General features: G+C 36.2%; 1 protein-coding gene across 5 annotated transcripts in view; it reads left to right on the top strand.

The window, feature by feature from the left end:
• BAZ1A (bromodomain adjacent to zinc finger domain 1A) overlaps positions 1 to 21,545 on the top strand; it is a 53,046-nt gene that overhangs the window by 10,525 nt on the left and 20,976 nt on the right. For 2 of the 5 annotated variants that reach the window (XM_031593804.2, XM_031593805.2), the window contains exons 3-15: positions 6,115 to 6,258; positions 9,325 to 9,426; positions 10,702 to 10,789; positions 11,751 to 11,885; positions 12,441 to 12,543; positions 13,866 to 14,032; positions 14,652 to 14,747; positions 16,509 to 16,647; positions 17,088 to 17,234; positions 20,029 to 20,124; positions 20,254 to 20,478; positions 20,621 to 20,786; positions 21,053 to 21,166. In XM_031593804.2, coding sequence (XP_031449664.2) covers positions 6,115 to 6,258; positions 9,325 to 9,426; positions 10,702 to 10,789; positions 11,751 to 11,885; positions 12,441 to 12,543; positions 13,866 to 14,032; positions 14,652 to 14,747; positions 16,509 to 16,647; positions 17,088 to 17,234; positions 20,029 to 20,124; positions 20,254 to 20,478; positions 20,621 to 20,786; positions 21,053 to 21,166 — 1,722 coding nt within the window. Of the gene's footprint in view, positions 1 to 1,576; positions 1,657 to 6,114; positions 6,259 to 9,324; positions 9,427 to 10,701; positions 10,790 to 11,750; positions 11,886 to 12,440; positions 12,544 to 13,865; positions 14,033 to 14,651; positions 14,748 to 16,508; positions 16,648 to 17,087; positions 17,235 to 20,028; positions 20,125 to 20,253; positions 20,479 to 20,620; positions 20,787 to 21,052; positions 21,167 to 21,545 lie in introns of those variants that run through there. The other 3 variants (XM_031593808.2, XM_090141316.1, XM_031593807.2) reach the window with 2 other exon arrangements.

Below are 21,545 nucleotides of genomic sequence, written 5' to 3'. Positions count from 1 at the left end.
TGCAGTTTTTTGTCTTGCTGTCTTAGTCCTATGCTGCATTATTATCTAAAACTTGCTGAAGTGCTTTACAACATCTTAAAATCTGAATTCAGTTATCTCTGGTGTTGGAAGCCTTGCCCTAAACGTCCGCTAATGCCTGAATAGGCTGAATAACAACAAATAAGAGCTAATAGAGTGTGATTAACTCAACAGCAGGACCTATTACTTTCAACTTGAGTTTAGCAGTGCTACCTTAAAAGAAATAAAAAAAAAAAAGGAACCCCCCAAAAAAAACTAGCATGTATAAACAACCAGTTGTGATTTATCAGTATTCTGAGATTGGATGCTATTAAAAGAAATAACATCTGCCTTTATTTGGGTAACTGAGTGAGCAGTGTGATAATTAGTTAATTAATCTGTAAGCTTGCAGTCTGGCTTGAGCAATAAAAAGATCTAAGGTTTTATGTTGGGCAACTTTACCAGCTCTTTGATTTCCCCTCCCACTCTTTATAAAGAGCTTATGAGGTGTTACCTTCCTATCCTCACTGATGTTAAGGCACTTCTGATTGTTGTCCAACAGTTAGTATGGAGCGTAATAAAAAAGTAGTCAGCTGGCAAAGTGAACTAGGTTACTAAAATGTAGGGAATAAGAAAGAAAGTAGCAGATATAAAAAGGAAATATATTTTTCATTTAATTTGACCACTAGATGACACCACTGCGAAAGAATACTTGCCCGATATCTGTAAGCAAGCAATACCAGAATGCTTGAAGAGAATGCAGTGTTTGTAAAATGAAACCAACTTACAGAAGCAGTAGATAGTGTTCTCTGTGAGGAAGATTGCTTCATCTGAGATACAGGTTAATATCCTTTCTGTGCTCTGAATGATCTAATGTTGACTACTGCCAAGCTGTATGAAGTGTAGATAATCATGGAATAACATTGTCCGGAAACAAAACTTCTTTAACTCACTGATTGTTCAGCTGATGTCCTCATGTTTTAGGACTGTTCGTAATGGATTAATCACTGTTTTAGGTCAGTTAAAAACTCGAGAACTATTTTCTTCTCTAAGTCATAACAGCAACACATGGGAGCGTGTTGCTACCATTACAGTGCCTGGCTGATGATGGGTTTGGGATGGGAGAAGATGATCCTTACCAGAGCTAAGATTATAGCTAGCTTTCTAACTTCTTTGTTTGACCTGGCAACTAGATTATACTTGATAATATGTGTGACTGACTGCTGACAACTAGGACAAGTTAATACAACTTAACAAAACGTTTACCCCTTTATTTGGGGTTTTCCTAAATTGCATTTAAGAAAATTATTTAAAGCTTTCCAGTAGTCCAAGATATGTACTGTGTCTTGCCTAGCTATCTTCATAATTGTGTGGTTTCCATGGAACAGACTCATAACATTCTGGAGTTCGTGTGCCTAGATTGTTTGGTTAGGAAGGTTTGGCTGCTGAGATCCCCTAGCTACCCAAGGAATTATATTGTCTCAGGGTTTCCAGGTGGGGGAAGCCTTAACTACTTCTCATTCATTTCCTGCTCTGGCTGTGGCTAGTATTTGTGTCTTCTACATGCTCTGGTTCTCTTTGGATCCTTCAGTGAGCCACCTGAAATAGCTGATAGGACAGAAACTTAGCCAGCTCTTATGCCGTGTTAGTTTTTGGCAGGTAAGTGAATTCAATTTAATGGCAATTAGTAAGTAATACAGAGTGCCAAAGCTAGGAAAAGCAAGCACTACCGTAGGCATGTGGCTGGAAGGAGGGATGTAAGGGAAGATATTTTTTTCTCTTCTGGCAATGTCAAACTGTTAAATCATCTGCATCTCTCAGAACAGCACTCCAAGGCTGCAGGTGCAATTTGCTTTTGTGCATCTTCAGCCAGCCACATCTTTACCCTTCTCCTGGGAAGGTTTTCTGCTAGTTGTGCCAAACTGATCTTCAGAATACAGCCTAGAGTTATTCTTCATAGAGCATCCTCTATGAAGAATAACTATGAAGAATAACTAATAGTCATTGAGCTTCTAAAGCAACCATGTATTGTATATGGTATCTCTTGCCCATTGCACGTCCTCAGGCACACAAGGTCCGCTTCAGAACATTTTGACTCCAGGGGAGTTTGTATCATATTTTTGCAATTTTATATAGCTTTGTAACGCTGTGCCTTTAGGTGTATGCTTAAACTTGAATTGTTTTGTAACAAATTCTTACTAGCTCTGTATGTATACAGTAAGTTCATACAGCATGGAAGTGTAAACGGTGCTGATGTTCATTGTGTTCTTTCGCTTGTGCAGCTGTCCAGCCCCGCCTGAAGTTCATGGAAATCAGTAGGTAACCTCTCTCATTGAGTAGGGGGAAAAAAAAAAACACACCCACAACTGAGATATGCGCTGGTATTTTTTAAATTCACTATCCCTACTCCTGCTTTGTGTTTAAAACTCTTGGGCTACCGTGGTGGCGGTTCTTCTTCCAGAAAATTTAGTCTTAGAGGCAAAGTGCTGCTTGAACCTTTCCCATAACACCTATTTAGCCCAGCTGAAGAGGCCTCAGATCTTGGTTTCTGGGACTAGCGTAAAGGTCAGCCTTGTGACAGGCCAGAGGACTTTCATGCTGTTAGCAGTCTGTAATGCAGAACTGTTACAGTATAGGATTGTTTTCTAGCTCTGGGTTGTCGGTTTCTGAGCTAGAGTTGTTGAGCCTTCTGTAAAGACGTGCGATGACTATTGTCAGTTTATCTGTCTATACTCTGAATATGTTTGGGATTCACTTAGTGTGAAAATTAACTTTTTTTGCAATATTCACTGTTTAGGAATATTGCTGTTACTTCAAGGAAAGGTCTTCTTAGAGAGGTGTGCGTTCTCCCAGTAATACTATCTTTTTTTTTCTTCCTTAAATATACTGGAATTAGCAGAAGACCGATCTAAAGATTGTTGTGTAGCAACAAATGAGTTAAGACTGGTTGTGTTGAAAGGCAGGCTGGAGGTCAGAGAAGGATTTTTACTTAGAATAACATGAGGCACTGGAATAACTTCAGGAATACATAACAAGCTCTTAACGTGATGAATTTGTGAATGGTCTTAGGTAAGAGCTTGTGTGGGATGGTGGGTAGCTCGATTAGTTACCAGCTTATTGTGCCTCAGTGGCTGGAATTAGAGGTTATCATCATGGAGTTTTTATAAATGGGACTACTGAACTAAGTAAATCGCACCATTTTTGTGATTTTTTTTTTTAAAAACAATTTCTTTTTTTCTGGTACATCTTTTTCTGTAAGAGGAGACCTAATCTGATCAGTTTGACTTCAACATAATCTGCCCTAAAGATCTTAAGGTATCCTTTTTAGAAAGTGTTTAAACTGGTGCTCTTTATTTGGACGTCTTGATTCAGCTTTAAGCTCTGTTCTTTTATGTGACTTATGATGTAAAATAAGAATTGTAAAAAATGAACTCCAGGAATTTTTAACTTCTGGAGAAGAAGCAGACCTTCATTCTCACTGAAAGCTGAGTGTCTGCCCAAGGAATTTGCTCAAACTAGCCATGGCTTGACTGTAACAAGGCTAATAAGAAGTCTTCATTCATAGATTATTAATTCTTTAGTGCTGGAAGGAACAATTGCATCATTTTCTTTAATCTCCTGTCTATTATAAACAATAAAATGTAATGGCTGTTATTGAGCCAGGTGCAGCGTGTTTCACTTGGTTTCTTTCCTAAAGGTTTCAGGTTGTGATTTGAATGAAGATATAGAGAATGCAGAATCATTTTTGTTTGCTTATTCCATTAGCCATTCTTCTTGGTTAAGAATAAAATAATAATGAAAAGCAGCTTACTGAGGATTTTAGTACTCACTGGATAAAGTGTACGGAATACATAATTTCTGCACTTAGAGAAGGCCATGTGAAATTAGAGTGCATGAGCAGGCAATTTAAGTCTTGGTAAAATACTCGGTGGCTAAATAATTAGTCTCCTTTGTCCAGGAGGATCGATTCGTTTATATTTCAGATTCTTTGTCCTCCCATGGCACTGGGTAGGGTAGATTGTGATTCAGCTTTCATGTGGCTGTTTTACTGTGATTACAAATTCAGCGTGTGCGCGCTCCCTCTAGTGGGCGTTAAGCTAAATAGTTTAGACAAGCGTCAGTAGCCCTGTCTATCGATGTTCATTGATGCTTTTGATTATTTTCCACTGGAAATCCATTTAAATGCTATTAAATTGAGCGGAACTCTCTAGGATATACATTTAGTAATGTGGAAATAAGTTCTGCTAAGTTTTTTATTAAAGCTGGTAATTTTTTGTATTAGAAAAAACCAAACAGCCAGATAATGCACACTCTGTCATTCAGTCATCTCCATATTATTAATGTGAAGTGGGAGCCTGCGATGTTCTGAATGCTGGAAAAGCAAGGCCTTACAGCGTTGGGTATTTGATGTACTTGGCTGCTCTCAGGATTGAGCTGGTGCTGGGCCAGGCCTTAATAAGCCCCCTTGGACCTGCACTGAGGCTGTGAGCAGCCACTAGGATCTGTCTCTCTGTTACGAAGTCAGGTGCTCTTGGTTCTTTACATGGAGTCTGTTTAGATTTACACAGTTAATTAACTTGAGCTCTGCTCATCAGGAAAATGTGCCTTCCAGACCCAAACCAGCTAGCTGTGGAAACAGGGCCAGCTGTGTTTGAATGGCAGTGTGCCTGAGGTTAATAAGTCCAGTGGACTCAAGCTGGCTCTACATGAAGACAGCTCTGGTGTCCCCATGGGTAATTAAGCATATTGATTGTCCTCTTTACTCTAGAAATACATGAGGATGTTAATAGATAATATTTATTTATTTATTTTGGTAACGTGCCCTGTGGAGTGCGTTGGAGCTTGCTCTCTGTTGGAGAGAGGTGTGGGGAGGACAGCTGCAGGCACTGACTGCTTTGCAGCTCCTAGCTAAACTCACAGGGATTTTTCAGTGCTCTGTCCCTCAGTTGTGGGTTGGTTTGTTTGTTTTTTCTGTGCCTTCTCCCCCACCCCCCTCCCCCCTTTCCTGCATGTAGGGCTTTTATATCATGCTCAGGTTCAGAAACAGGTGATTGTTTGAAGAAATATTTGGACATTGTTTTCTTTTTGTTAGTGTTTAGTTCAATTTGGATAAGGAACACTTCGAATTTGGCTGTCACAGACTTTTTTTTTTTTTTCAATTTAGCTTAGTTTGTGTTTTAATTTCGGCATAATGCCAGGCTAATTCAAGCCCTGTGCTTCATATATATTTTTTTGTCATACTCATTTAATGTGGTAGTGTTTGGTGCCTAGAAGAACAGAATCATTGTTTTCTTCCTCCCCCACCCCTTTGGGCTTTTAATGGTAGTACATGACAGCATCCATTGACTGTGATAGTTAATTTTTGTGAAGCAGGCAGGGCTTTAGGAGATTAAACTACAAAATATGAACCAGGGAATTTCAGGAAAGGGTGAGAGTTAGCAGTTAAGAATCAGCTGTGATAGTTACCCAGTGTTAAGTGTACATGAATTGTAGTTTTTGATATGTAATTAATTGTCTTTTTTTGTAACTAGCATTCATGATGCTAGTTATAAAGGGGTAGACTTGTTTTGTCAATTGTGTGCATGCCAGATGGAGCCTTAATATGTGTCAGCAGATAAATGGGCCATTATTAAGATTAGATGCATAATGATCATTTCAGCCTTGTTTATTTAGGTCATGAACAACGGTAGAAAATGATCTTTTTAACTTAAAAAAAAAAAAAAAATACTTTGGAATCTGAAAATCTTGCTTTCCTTAGATTATTCTGAAAATAAACATAACAGATTTGTTTGACTGTTTTCAATCAACATATTGTTAACTTTCAGTATTTTTTTCCAAACTTTAAGCTTACTTAAACTTAACATTGAAACTAATTCTACCAGTGACTTGAAAGTTGTTCTGATTAGTGAGGCTGATGCTGTGTAAGCAAATGAGTTTATTCATTTCTTAGAACTCGTGAAATGAATGTTTTACTTTGTATTTCAATGCAAGGCTCTTAGGTATTTATTTATTCTGTAGACAATGTAATGTCGTTACGTGAGTGTTCTTAAAACGATAGCTAATACTTCCTGCGTTAGAGAAAGTCTTTAACAGTGATAAATGTCTGTTTTATTTCAGGTTACAATGTCAGATCTTGGAAGTCATTCCTCCAGCACATCACAACGGAATGGCAAATGGCCATGTCAGCAGTGCTGATGGAGAAACCATTGTCATCAGTGATAGCGATGATTCAGAAACGCACAATAGTTCTGCACAAAATGGGTAAATGATACTTCTACAGGATAAGGCATTCAGGTTGGGTGGAAAGGAGACTAAAACAAACATGGCAAGGTCTGATTGAAACAAATTACTCAATTTGTATGGATTGTGAGTATTCTGCCAGCTTGGAGGTGACAAGATGAATGTTCTCAGGTGCCTCACACTGTCATGCTAGTTATACTATGTATAATCAGCTAGGGAACTGTGTATGATGAGAGTCTGAGTGCTGTTAATCTCTTTGGAATGACAGTGTTTGTGTTGAAAGATAGTGGAGGAGCCTTGTGTGCCTGTCACTAGTCCTCTCTACAGAACCTGTGCTGCTGTATTCTAGAAAATGCATTTCCATTTTGCAGTCCTACAGTATGGTACTACGTAGCTTGCTTGTATTACTTTATCCCCAAACATTCCATAATGGCCTCAGAACTGAGATTGCCATCTGATGAAAAGATATGATCTTACTGGAAGTCTGTGAAGAATCTTTACATAGTTTTAATGTGATTGTCCAAAACATAAAAATTCACAAAGCTTTCTTCACTTTGTGTGTGTAAATATTATACCATTGTATTTCATGGATTTGATTATGATTTAGATGCAGATAATCAGCATGTCTTGTATTAAGGAATTTTATATATATGCTGCAGTGGCTTAATAACTTTGAATAAGAGAGCTTCTGAGCTATAATAGGGTGTTAAATTTGGATTCTCTCTTTACCAACTTATAGCAACGTTTGCATGTGCTGCTTATTCTAGCACAACAATGAAAGATTTCTTACAACAAGTACAGTGTTGATGGAGGAAGACTGTTTGAAATAGGTCCCAATCTAGCAACTTACAGGCTCTACATGAACTTTTGCATCCATGTGATATCTCAAGGTCAACAGAAGTTAATGTTACCGATTGCTGCATTAGGACTTCCGTGTCCTGATGTTCCTTGAATAACTGAGGTGAAGCTCCTCGCTTGGCTGGGGATAGTGTAGGATTATTATTTTTGTTTTTTAAATTATCTGCTGCCCTTTGAAGGTAGTGCCCAAGTTCTTTGTGAAGAAGTCCTACATCTTTGAGAAAATTAAGGCATTCTGTGTTCCCCAAGGCATATGGAATTAATTTGGAAGGAGGTTGTTCTTGGAGTAGTACAGACACACAGACCTGGCAATAAGATGTCTTAGACTCTCAGTCTTTGGTTCTCTTCAGCTGATTACTTATTTTTCCACTCTCCATTACCAAAATAATTTCTTTCTGTTAGCAAGAGAAGTGTTGTAAGAAAATATGAATACATTTTAAAGCAATGTTTTGTGGTAATTAAAAAAATATATATATATATCTGTAAAATAAGCTGAAACTGTAAACCTCTTATGGCTTTAAAATGCCTGCTGAAAGTTTTGAGCTAGTCTGTGATAGTTCTGTGACTTTTGTTGTCAGTATTCTACATCATAACATCATATAGAATTTGTATAACAAATGTGGTAGCACTCCGTTTTCCAAGTTTGCATATACCCTGAACCTATCATTTGCAAAATCTACTTCAAAATAAAGCAGTGTTGTCAAATTTTCTATATAAGTATCTAACATTCTTTATGCCTTTTTGGATGACTTAGTTTTACAGGTCTAATCCTTTAGAGACTATATTTTGCTGTTTGTGGAGGTTATGGATGCTACTAGCCTTGGGACTGGTGTTAAACTGGTGCGTTCTGCCTCTGTCTGCAGACAAGTGTCCAGATTTTAGAGCCACCTTTCAGGCAGAGCCACAGTGCCTCTAAACAATGGTACAGCAGATGCTGGATGTGTTTGTGAGGGGGTGGAGCACACAGCACAGATTGATGGGCCATCTGCAAATATTTTTCCTAAAGAATCCATAAGGCTAGAGAATCTTAACTGGAAATAGATGTCATTAGAGATCTCAACCTTTCTCTGACCCCACTTATGTTTGCTTGGGGCAGAAATAGCCAAGTATTCTGTTTTTTTTTTTTTAAAAAAAAAAAAGCTCTTCGTGGCTATTTTTGTTGCATTCTGTGGTGAAAGCTTAGGTTGTACAGGGAAAAAGAGAAAAAGAGACCAGAGCAGTCTCAGCTGATCTTTCTTCATTCACATAATTTTGAACTGTATGATGTCCTGTAGTCCATCTGTGTCGCCCCGTGATGACTTTGTTGGGTGTTTGTCCTGTGAGATGGATCTAGCCTTTGTTAATTTCTCTGTTTTTTTTTTAATAAGACTTGATAAAATACAACAAAAGTTAATGTTGCAATTTCTGTGTGCTAAAATAACTGGACAGTCATCCATTATTTAAAGTTTTTTGTATGAACTGAATGACTACTTTTTCTTCTTCTGCACTAAGCAATAATGAGACTTTAAATCAGGGTTTGCCTCTGAGGAATTTAGGAACGTGTTCGTTTCCTAGGATAATTATTGGAAACTCAGTAACTAAGCTGGAGAGGCTTGGTGTGTTTGGAAGTTAGATTGGGGCTCCTATGTATGATCCACTGACGGTGAGAGACAGCCTTATTCAAACTAAAATGTAGAAGTTAATGGTGCAAGAGTTAACCATTTGGTTATTCTTTAAATCCTGCTTTTATTACAGACATTATTGGAGTAAAGAATCCGTGCTTTTCTTTTTTTTCAGTGTCAGCCCAGTATTTTCTTGTCCTTTCATTAATTTTAAAATGCTATTCTATTTCTACAACTGTCTGTTGTCTTTTTAAATACTTTGTAAGTCTTGCTTTCCTTCATCCTGTGCCTACTGCAAATACTGAGAATATTAAGGATTTTTTCCTGAAGATTGGGAGTATATCAATGCTTGTCTCCCTGTTTGTTCCCTTCCTTCGCCACAAGAAAACCAGCATCTCCACATCTTTTTTCCTGTTCCAAGCTATGTTGCTGGCTTTAGTGCAAGCTTAAAACAAGTAGCAGAAAAGCTGGCAGAAGTGAATAGATCCAGTTGGGTACTGATGGAAGTTATAGACTAAGTCTGGTTGGGGATTCTGAAGAGTTACTTGTATATGTATATAAACAAAGCATGTAGAATGTAAGACTGATATTTTGTGATTGCCATTAACTGTTTCTTAACCTTTTTTAGGAAGAAGAAAGCCATAATTGATCCTTCTTTGTTCAAATACAAAGTACAACCTGTTAAAAAAGAACTGTATGAATCTGTTATTGTTAAAGCATCTCAGCTAAGGTAAAATAAGTAAAGTACAATTTTAACTTTCATATACAACAACTGCGTGGGGGCTGTATCAGTCACTGTAAAGATGCTTTTGATATTAAGTGGCATTTTATGATAGTGAGTTCTAACTATTAACTAACGGTGTTAGTTAATAGTTAGAACTATTAATTAACACTGGAGCAAGCAGCTATTTCACAAGCTTTGTATATTGATGATTCCACGCTTTAATAGCTTTAATGCATAAACCACCAATTCAAATCTGTATTTTCACTGGCACACAGATGAGACCTGCTATTTCTAATAGTACCTATACCTACTGCTCTGGCTGAAGTTGGTGAAAAAAGTTTGAGAACTCTATTCTGTTATGTTCCTGGCTTATTCACATTGTGAAATGTTTTTGTTGTAGCAGTCATTGTAATCTGACTGCCTTACTATTATAATAGAAAAGTTGTGAAGATTTTCTGTAAGTGTTATAGATGAGCTTTTAAACCTCTCTAACCTGGGTACTCTGAAAAAAGTTCCAGTGATTTCAAGACACTTTCCCAGCATGAATTGTGATTAGTTCTTTTTATAAGTTATTCCTGTGTAATAGGCAAGTCTTTTGGATTATTACTTAAATCAGGGCTAATTACACCATATTTTTCCATTCACTTAAGAATTTACTTACCCTCAAGTACCATAAAGCTATTCCAACTAGATGTTTTCTATAACTCAGTAGCTCCTGGTTTGTTTTCTTTTCCACGAAGTAGTGCAAATTCCCTGGAATGTCAAGAAGATTTAGAGTGCATAGTATCCCATAGTATGGAGGAGTTAAATGGCTTGACAAAACAGCGTGAGAATTCATCCCCACATGCTCTCATACTTGTTGGCTGGAGTCTTTGATGCCTTACCTCTACGTCTGAGAGATACTGCTTTAGTGCTGTTTGTATTTCAGTTTGTTTTTCACTGTCCTGAAGCAATGGTATTTTCCTTTTCCTTGGATATTTTAAATGACACCATGACAGAATGATATGTTTGTGAAAGACTCAGTGAAGATGAATAGTCTGTGGAGCTGTGTGTATATGCAGTAGAGGACATAACAGGGTTTTCAAAGCAAAAATTGCAGTTGCACAAAAATGTATACTTATACATAAAGATGCATGAATGTTAAATTTAGTTCATAATTAAGAAGATGGCAAAAAGTTTAATTGTGATCTGCTGCATGTGTTCTTGCACATATCGTCAGCTGCATTTAAACAGTAGTTAAAGTATCTTAGTTGATAATGCCACTTTTGTTTCTTAATGCAGCCGGAGGAAGCACCTATTTTCTCGTGATAGACTTAAACTTTTTCTGAAACAACACTGTGAACCACATGAGGGAGTCATTAAAACTAAGGTAAAAATAAAAAAAAGAATAGTTTGTGGAATAGAATATTGACCTAATTCAATCTTTTCTCCTTTTTTGTACTTCTCTACCGTTACCCAAAGCTTGTTTTTCAACAATATCAACTTTATTCTTTTATAAACATAGAATATTGGATTCTTATTTGACTGGACTCTTCATTCTTCACTTCATATTACAGCCTGGAATCTGAAATTCTTCTTCAGATTACTTTTAAAAAGGAGTATTGGTTGTTTTATTACATTTTGCACTTTGTACATGTTGAGAGGAATCCTCATACAGTGATGTAACTTCTCATCCTGTATGGGAAAGCTTTGATGGATGAGAGCCTTGGTGGGAGTCATACCTCTGACAGTTGTGGAAAATTAATAAAAGCAACTAATTTTCTATATGAATTTGTAACTTTAACATCTCTTAAGTCTCTTAATTAAGTGGAAGTGTAGGAAAATAGAGCTGACAGGGTACACGTGGGATTTGCTTTGGAGTGTCTCTTTTGTCTCTTCAGCAGTATCCATTGATAAGAATAGATGTCTGACTTTACCAGGTTGAGAAGGCAGATTTGAAACTTTGACAAGCAAATTTTTTTTCTCCTCTAATTTACTAAGAATCATGTAATTCTATACCGTGCTTAAATGTTTCCTGACTTTCTCTGTCAAAAGTGACTGAACAAATTCTGGTAAGTTGCTGGAAATCCTGTGTCCTGCTCTATTTCCTGAAAAATATTTAAGTATTACCAAATGAGGCCAAATTATGTCTTCAGATTTGTGCTGCCTAAGTTATCTTTCTGCTGGATTAACTCTGCATTTATAGTACAGCAGAGTTTTATTTTTTTACAATAAGCTAACCAGTTGTGACTCTATATTTACAGTCTTTCTGAGGGAATGATTCATTAATTTACATATGTTTATGAGAAGATAGGAGTCTCACACTGAATGTTTTCATCTTTCTTACTAAGGCAACATCAATTGCAAAATATAATCTAGCAGAACAAAATTTCTCCTACTTTTTTCCTGATGACCCACCCACATTTGTCTTCAGTCCTGCAAGCAGACGACGAGGGAGACCTCCAAAGAGGGCATCCATTAGTCATGTAAGTATTGACAACGTTTTTAACTCCTGCAAACTTCCAGAGCAGTTGGAATTCAAGATTGGTGCTGTTTTTTTTGTTGTTTTATTTTCTTTGGGAATGATTTGGGAAACATTATGTAATCATTATTGAAATAGATTGTTTAAATACGAGATTTAATCTCTTTTATCAGCTTATCTTCTTGTCTTTCTTATCTCTATAATCCTAGCAAGATTCTAACTTTTTCAGTATGTTGTTAAGTCATATTTTTCTGGAAATGTTAATAAATAAGCTAAAAAATTCTTAATTCCTGCTCTCAGATGCAGTTATGTCAGTTACCTGTATTTAAACACAGCGAAAGTTTAGCGCTCTAAGCTTGTTTATTTAAAAGATCTGGAAGAACCTCAACTAGTAGACAGAATCTCTGAGTAGTCCCTATATTTGAGGAACTGTTACAGGCCGTTTTGGTTGTTTCAGAAGACTGTTATAAAAATGACAGTATCTGTTGCAGATTATTTCACTGCTGATGTTATGTTCTTTCTTTAAACCTCCCCCCCCCCCCCCCCAATTCTCTTTCAGGAGGACAATATTACTGCTAAGCAGAATACCCAAGGAAACAGAAGTAAAGTAGCAAAGGAAAAGGCAAGATTTCAGAAGCAAAAAGAAGATATGCAGGCCATGGGTAAGTTGAGATCTTGTGACTAGTAGAACCTGTTCTTACAGGCTTGAGAACTGGCCATAATTAGTGTTTTTGGGGTTGTATATTTCAAGGGAAAAATGTAATGAGAGTTCATTCAATTCCAGAATGTCACTTGAGTGGTTAGAATTCATGTTTACTGATTTTATTCACTTATCTCACTAAACTGTGAGTCATATGAGGCTTGCAGTCCAACTACATTAGTCTTTTAGAGTGGTGAACATTTTTTGCAGAAGTTTAGATTTTGAAAATGCGCTCTGTTAATGCAGTTAATATTAAGGTAAACATATTTACCTGAAAATGATACTTAATTGGAATGGTAATTAGTAACATTCATGAAGACTCTTAAAAAGAGGTGCTATAGTACTTTAATGTGAAATGGTAGCAAAATTCCAAGAACACTGGAGAATCAGCCTTCTTGGTGCACAGAAGGCTGTGGATAATAAGTGTAATTGCTTTTATTTTCTGGATGAGACTAATGACTGGCATGTGTGATACATAGCTGAGAAAATGATCTAGGCCTTTTTCAGAATTTCACACGTATATTAAAAAAAAAAACTTTTTTTCCCCTATTGTTAAGGACTTTGTATTAAAAATAAGGGTCTGTTTTTTCATTGCCATTCACTTGTGATTCTAGCCTTCTTGCTTATTCAATTAAAATCGTAATCTCATTGATTGCTTTTATTTGTTAATTTGTGTGGCAGTTGACAGATATTGTCTGTCCACTGAAAGTGGAAGTGTGTGCCCTGCTGTTACTCTACATACAGCTACAAAGAAATCTAGCAGTTACATTGATTACCAATTAATTTTCAGCATAAAGTGTGTAACAAGTAAAATTTGTACAAAAACCACTGAATTGATAACTGGATTTCAGATGAATTGACTTCTCAGTGATAATTGTTTTAAATATTGAAAGATAACTTCTTTAAAGGATTTTACTATAACAGATATTTTATGTGTATGCTTGTGACATGCTTTTATTAAGCTGCTATAATTCTGTGCATTTGGTGTTGTCATCTTTTTTTGATGGGGAAAAAAGTAATAAATGTCTGTATACTCATTAAGAGCAGAGAAATGCAACTTTACAACCTTGGAAAAAAAACATGTATAATATGTAAGCCCTAAAACTCTGATTCTCTAAAGAACTTTCAAGTGATTGAATTTCTGGTTGGCATAGAAACAATTCAGTCTTGAAGACAATATCTTTTTCATATGTTAATTATAAAAAAGATTAATCTATTTAAACACTGTTAATTTTATTTAACTTTTTGTGAAAGAAAAAATTCTGTTTTTTCCCTCCTATAAAGCTTTTGAAAAAGCTAGATTAAAACGAGAGAAGGCAAATGCTATAGAAGCCAGAAAAAGAGAGAAAGAAGATAAGGAAAAAAAGAAAGAAGAACTAAAGAAGATTGTGGAAGAGGAAAGGATGAAGAGGAAAGAAGAGAAAGAGAGGCTCAAAATAGAGAAGGAGAAAGTAATGTATTTGCAGAATGTGTTTTATATAGGAACAGGCTATCTAGCTTATTTGGTTTGTTTGCTATCTGTGTCGTCATTTTCCATTAACTGTTTTTAGTTTCTAGAAATGCTCTTTAGGAGAATAGATATTTGTAATACATAGTAGGGAACTGCATTTCTAGATATTTCTGTATTTCATATTGTTAATTCACAAAAATGTATATTTTGTTCTTACTTGATACTAAATGTAGATATCCTTGTATTTTATCTTTGGATGAAAATTGGTTAAAAAACAGAACAAACTTTGTCACTTTACATCGGATGAAATTATTTATACCACTAAATTCTACTACAGCTATATCCAGTACCTATTTTGATGGTCTTTTTTATGGCAACTTTCATGAATGCTTTTATTTAAAATTTTTTTCTTCAACCTCCACTTAAAAACAAAGAAAAAGTCTAATCCAAGAAAGCATTACTGAAGTCCACTCTCATTTTTGCTAATACATTCTGTAAGAAGATAAATTATTTCATTCTGTTGAAATATGTTCTGATTTTTATTTTTTTTTTCCCCATTGTGAGTTAAACTGTAATGAATGATCTGACTGTATCTCTAATACAATTCTGACTTTCTTTAGGAAAGAGAGAAGCTGCGTGAGGAAAAAAGGAAATATGTGGAATACCTGAAACAGTGGAGTAAGCCTAGAGAAGATATGGAGTGTGATGATCTTAAGGTAAGATTGAATTTGGAATATATCACAAGCTTGTATTTCACAGGGAATCTGTCCTGGGGACCCTAATGCAGAGGTAGCTGCAGTCATGTATGTCCCAGTGGTGACCCTACACAGGCTTATTTCATAGGCTATTCTGAGTGTTGCTGTGGAATAGTTGTATTTATAAGTGCTTATCTTACTGAGTGGAGGGTATTGAATAAGCCTGACTCTGTTACATATGCAACATGAGTTTGCCTGCTGTAAGCCTGAGTTACTTAAAAGATTTACATAATGAAGAAACCATGTTTTTAGATGCAAAAGGTAGAAATGGTTTTAGAGGCACGCTCTTGTTTTAAACTCAGCAGTTTCTGGATGCTACTGGAGATCTATAGAAAATAACAAAAATTTACCTCTCAAAGGTAATTTTCTAAACAAGATTATATAGTGTGGTTGTGATAACAGAGTATTGTCTTATATTAAGCATTAACATGTGCTGTTACAATTAATTCTGGCAGCAGATAGCAAAAGGAGGCCAAATTGTCGGGAACACAAGGATGGGGTTTATTTGAGAATTTCTGGGAAGCATGGTGGAAGGGAAGAGGAAAAATGAGAATATACTAGAGTAGTAAATGAAGTGATAGCATTCGTTGGGAGGAATATATGAGAACTAAATGTATTTGTAGTTTGAGCTGTATAGGCACTTGGAGATGAGTGGCAACTCCTAGGTGTGTATAGGAAGAGAAGAAACTGAAGAAAAGTGAAGGGGATTGTCATGAAGGAAAGCTGCAAAACAGATCTGCTGTTGAAGTTGGACAAGGCAAGGGGAGAGCTGGGAAAGTAGCATCGTAATTACAGTAAAAATTGACAAGAATATGAGTAAAGACAAGTTTAGATGAGGGAATAATAAGAAATATCTATCTGAATGCTGCTTCTGGAGAAATACTGTTCTCGAGATACATGAAGTACTATATTCTTTTTAAAGCACAGTTATCATTCATATTGTGAACTGCCTCTTTTGTGGAAAGGAGCAGTGCTTTCTGGAGATTGTTTGAATCTGTCTACTAAAAAACAGGTGAAGACAAATCTTTAAAGACATGCATCAAGATACTAATTTGAAAGTCACATAGTTAGACATGGTCATCTGTGAACTCCTGCTAGTGTCTGCTGAGCAATCTTGTTATATGGTTTCATCAATTCCCTTTGAAACCTCTTCAGCTATTGTAACCACCCTACCAATGTAACAAAGCAAATGCCAAACACTCAGTTATTAGACACAACATTGCATATCCTAGTGCTAAATGGCTGTGTTTTTTTAAATGCATGTGTTGAGTTTTTGTTTGCTTGTCTTTGCAAGCAGTGATGAGTAACTTTTTAAGAATATGATTATTTTTGCTTGTCTGGACAGTTCCGTAAAACTGTATTATTCCACAAGAGTTTTGAATTAAAGACTTAAAAGAAATGTCTTGACACCCAATCTTCTTAACCTGTCGTGGAATTGAGTTCTTTTAAAATGAAGTCAAAAGTTGTGTTGATGTTTATGAAGTAGAATAATTTGGTATCTCAGAAGATGTATAACCAAGTTAAGTGCTGTTTTGTTTTTTAAGCTACAAATGTTACAAAAATGCTGTTGTTGTTGTTTGTATTTCACAGAAGGTAGACACAATCTCTTACCACAACAGAAAGCCCTACAGATAGGATTCTTAGAATCATAGACTGTTTTTAATCGGCTGCGTATTCTGCAGGGACAAAACACAATATTAACATCTTTCATTTGGATTGTAGGAACTTCCAGTTCCAATGCCAGTGAAGACAAGACTTCCTCCTGAGATCTTTGGTGATGCTTTGATGGTTTTGGAATTTTTATATGCTTTTGGGGAACTTTTTGATCTTCAAGATGAATTTCCCGAAGGAGTGACTTTAGGCAAGTTGTCATTTACGTGGCAAAATGCCTCAATTTTGTGGTGTCCTTCTACCAAGCATTTTAGATGCACCGTGATACCACTGCTACAGAATTGTCTGTGCAACTTCAATATAGCAGTGCTTACACATGCACATCTATCAGTTTTTCTCCTCAACAACTTCTGCAGTGTTTATAAAAACCAATTTCAATATAAAAGCTGTTAATCTATTTGCTATAAACGTCTCCTTGTGCTTTCTTAATATGTAACTGCAAGAGTAAAATAAACCTTGCTTTGTCAGTGCTTTACTGACAGCATTACTGTAGGAATATTTGTAGTAAATTATAGGAAGGTACCTTGATTATCATACCTAAAGGAAAAATGTTTGTTTTTTTAATTCTTCAGTACATAATTGTTTTCCAACTTTGTGGCAAAAGTGACGCTTCTTAAACTTTATTCACAGAAGTTTTAGAGGAAGCTCTTGTAGGAAATGACACTGAAGGCCCACTATGTGAATTGCTGTTTTTCTTCCTGACTGCCATCTTTCAGGCAATGGCCGAAGAGGAAGAAGAAGTGGCCAAAGATCAAATAGCTGATGCTGAGACCAAAGGTCAGATCCTTAATTTTACTGCTGTAAAACTGATTGCACTGGAATTAACTTTAAACTGCATGATTTGTGTCATTTTCTGCTTAACTTTGTCTTACTGTGCATGGATATTGTATGCAAATGGTCTTGTTTTTTCACTTTTATCTGCATTTAAAACTTTGTGCATGGAGGGTGGGGGCTGGGGGAAATTCAGACGAAACAAGCTTATTGTTACTGTGATTGTATCCAGCAAAGCATAATGAGCATTTAACAGCACTGCTTATGTTAAGGAGGTGAAGGAAAGTTGTCTACTTTCCTTCTCCTTCTCCTTCAGCACTGTTCGTTGTTTCTCCTGAGGGTGAGGAAAAGATGCTTTCCCAAATCTTTTCGAAGGACTTCAACTAGAAAAAAAAAAAAATCTGGACCTAATTAGATTAAAAAGTAAGACTTCCCACCACAACTGTAACGAAGAATTTCATATTCATTCACCTTCAAGTCATACAAGTGTGTATCTGCAGCTACCAGATACTACTTTGTTTCTGTAGCATTCCAGTAAAGCAGCTCACTGTCACTGTGCCCTTGGGCTTCACGGTAAGGCTGAAACTGCACACATTTCTACAGGAAAACTCCAAAATGTAGTTCCTCAGAACTTGTTTCGAACTTAGGCAGTGAACGACATTTTGTATGTGTCTTCATCTTCAGTAGACTGCTTCTGTTTTGTGTTTAGGCTGTTCAGTGATTAAGCTGGTAGTCTGTGAATGCTCTTGTAGGTACAACAGACTGTAGAATAGGCCTTAGATCTGTTGTTGCTATGCAGGGTGCTTTCCAGAGGTTTTTCAGTAACACAAAGTATTCTGTTTATGCCCTTGCAAGGTGCTTCTCCCTTATTTATATAAGTCTGGCTATTTATAAAGCCTTGCTGTGAATCAGGGAGCTGATCCTCCTCCTTCGTTATGCTTGTTCCCTATCTAGTGACCTTCTCTCAAACAATGTGTAAATGAGGAGGCAGGAAGAAGTGTCATAGTTAGGAACCTTGAAAATATAAGATGCAACTGTCGTGTGTACCTCCTGTGTTTTGAATCCGAGGTCTGAAACAACTCCCAGTTCTTAGGCTTCATGCAGTGCTTTGCTGAGAAGGATGACAGCCACACTGCTGTTTCCCTTTGTGTCCTTTCTTTGTGGACTGAGAAACTTGATTAAGGAGAAACTTTCATCCTTCCTGCTAGTGTGATGTCATTAGAGTTAGGAATAGAAGAGCACTTCCTGTTTGATTTGATGATTCCTTTAGCACTCCCTGTGAAGATATGGTACTTCTTGCTTATGTCTGATCTGTAAAATATCTTGCTGTAAAACATGGAATGCCATCTTCAGCAATAGAAGCTGTTGTTGTTAATTGAATGAAGTTATAGATTAGATGCAGGGTTAAAAATTTGGACTACATAATAATTACAGTTGACTTTAGCAGTTATCTTTTAAAGAGTTTAACAGGTACTGAGAGAGAACACTGCTAGGGAAATATAATCAGGGGTTCCATTATTGGGTAAACATAGAACAGTTGATGACTGATTAGATTCTTTAGTTGATTAGAAATAGCAATGTAACATGTAGCATTTCACTACATGAGGCTAACAATTGTAAAAATACGCTGTTCATTTCTAGTTTGGCAGAGTTATGGGCAAGGCAGTTTGTCCATTGTATTTATTCTGCTTCAATGTAAAGCCTATTATTTATTATTTATTATTTATTATTTTTATTTTTTATTTTTTATTATTTTAATTCTCATTTAGACAGCTTCTTTCTTGTAACAGAATTAGATGTTCTCAGCTTTGTAATTCTGGCTAACCAAACTAGTAGTGGTCAGCCTGAATATTAGCTCTCTTAAATTCTCTAGAGATGGTGTTTTCTTTTGCAGAAAAACTAAGAGTGTAGGGCTTTTTTCAAATGGTGGCATAGGGATAAGGTGAGAATGGAAAATGAAGAGATTAATTTTGTAATATCTAGGTGGCAGTTCTCGAATGACATAATCAAGCATGTCTACTGTGGATTTGCTTTTTATGTAGTCTTAGTTTGGAGTTGTGACTCTTGGTTCAGTTGGTGACTTTGAAATTGCTTAATGATTACAGTGAATTAAGTGAAATTATTCAAAGAGCATGCAGTGCTGGAAAGAAAGATGTCAACCCTCTGGAGAAATACCTCTAAGTGCTAAGGAAACTTTTTTCTAAGAAACGGGAACTTTGCTGTTTCTCTTTTCAGTTCCCTGGCTTTCTTGGTCAGTTTGCTAACATGTGATGTTCTTTATTAAGTGTAGATACTTCTTGTAGGTTTCTTGTTGATATCTTAGTAATGGCATCTGTGCAGATCAGTCAGGTTATCTCTAAATTGCATATTAAAAGTGTGGAGTGAATAGTGATAACCAACATCAAAATGTTTAGTTGTTTTGGTGGTCTTATCTAAATGATAATAGGAATTAACAGTTCATTTGAGGAAGCAAAATACAGGTGTTCTTACGTTGTTGTCTATTTTTGCTTTCAAGTGTGTATCCTAATTTGTTTCCACTGCTTTTAATGTTGCTACTGTGCATGTCTTGTGCATTGCAGTTGCTTTAGCAGCTTACGTGTATAGGGAGAACAGTGTGTAGCATGTGATGCATGTCCTTAGCTTTTAGTTGCATTTAAAGATATATTACTTCTGATTTGGGATTGATTTGTAAATATCGGGCCTCTTCGCTTTGTCTGCAACTTTAAACAATGGCTTGCTTTCCTCCCTTCCGCAGTACAAGTTTTTACTTGCACTAGAATAAAGTGTTTATTTCTTAAAGATTTAACAGAAGCTTTGGATGAAGATGCAGACCCCACAAAATCTGCACTGTCTGCAGTTGCAACTTTGGCAGCTGCATGGCCCCAGTTACATCAGGGTATGTGTGGGTTTCACTTCTTGTTTTGTTACTGTTCTTGTTTTACTCTGTATTTTTAAAGCATACTTTTTATATTTTTGTGTGTGTAAACGTCTATATAAAATAACTGTTTATTCTTCTTAACTGTAGGCTGCAATTTGAAAAACTTGGATCTTGATAGCTGCACGCTTTCTGAGATTCTCAGACTTCACATTCTAGCATCAGGTGCTGATGTAACATCAGCCAATGCGAAATACCGCTACCAGAAACGAGGAGGGTTTGATGCTACTGATGATGCTTGCATGGAGCTGCGATTAAGTAATCCTGGGCTCTTGAAGAAACTTTCAAGTACCTCAGTGTATGATTTGTTGCCAGGTAATGAAAGACAATAAACGTTAGAGTTATCTGACTGCTTGTCACGTGGCTTTGTCAAAATAATTCAGTGCATCTTTATAAAAGAGGAGAGGTGTTTATGAGTTGTATGATGAAATATAAACGTTGGTCTGAATTTTATTAGGAGAAAAGATGAAGATTCTTCATGCTCTCTGTGGGAAACTTCTGACTTTGGTCTCCACTCGAGATTTCATTGAGGACTCTGTTGATGTACTACGACAGGCAAAACAGGAGTTCAGAGAATTAAAGGCAGAACAGCATCGCAAAGAGCGGGAGGCAGCAGCAGCAAGGTAGAACGAGGATACAGGAAGCTAAATGTTACTGACACAAATTAAGCTGATTCCACAGTTGCAAAAGGCATATGAGAAGCACTGGAACGGCTTATATTTTAGACTGTGTTCATGAGACCCTGGAGAATAGTGACTGTTGTGCTTAGTACTGTGCTTTCCATGGAAATGTTGTTTTTAGATGATGATGTCTATAAAGGAAAAACAATGTGGCTGGATCAGATACTAGATTAATTGCCATTGCTTTTCTGTGTTCTTATTACTGCTAGGATACGTAAGAGGAAGGAGGAGAGGTTGAAAGAGCAAGAGTTAAAAATGAAAGAGAAACAAGAAAAGCTGAAGGAAGAAGAGCAAAGGAATCCTGCTGTGGAAGTATCTGTTGGGTATGATATGTGGTATTATTAATGTTATTTCAACTTAGTATTGTAGAATAAAAAACAAAATTGCTTTCATAAAATTAACTTTAATTGTACTCATCATTCTGTTGAAAGCTTGACAACTTTATTGATGAGAAACTTGAAAAAATCTAATTTGTATTTTTTACATTACTTATCTTACTGATTTCAGTACTGTGAAGGCTTTCTTAAGAGGCCACTGTAGTTTTTATAATTCCAATAATTGTTTCGATCTGAACTAAATAACACTGATCTTGCATAACAGTTTATGAATCAAATTTAATAGCATTCTTAAATGCTATTCTGTCTCAGGTGATTTCCATAAAACTAAGATTTTTACTCTGTTATTGAAAATAAATGTGTATGA

The sequence above is a fragment of the Phasianus colchicus genome, chromosome 5, assembly GCF_987193195.1.
Source record: "Phasianus colchicus chromosome 5, bPhaCol1.hap1.1, whole genome shotgun sequence".
In the NCBI taxonomy this organism is placed as follows: Eukaryota; Metazoa; Chordata; class Aves; order Galliformes; family Phasianidae; genus Phasianus; species Phasianus colchicus.
Note: the sequence above shows the minus strand (reverse complement) of the source record. Positions and strands in the feature narration are given on the sequence as shown.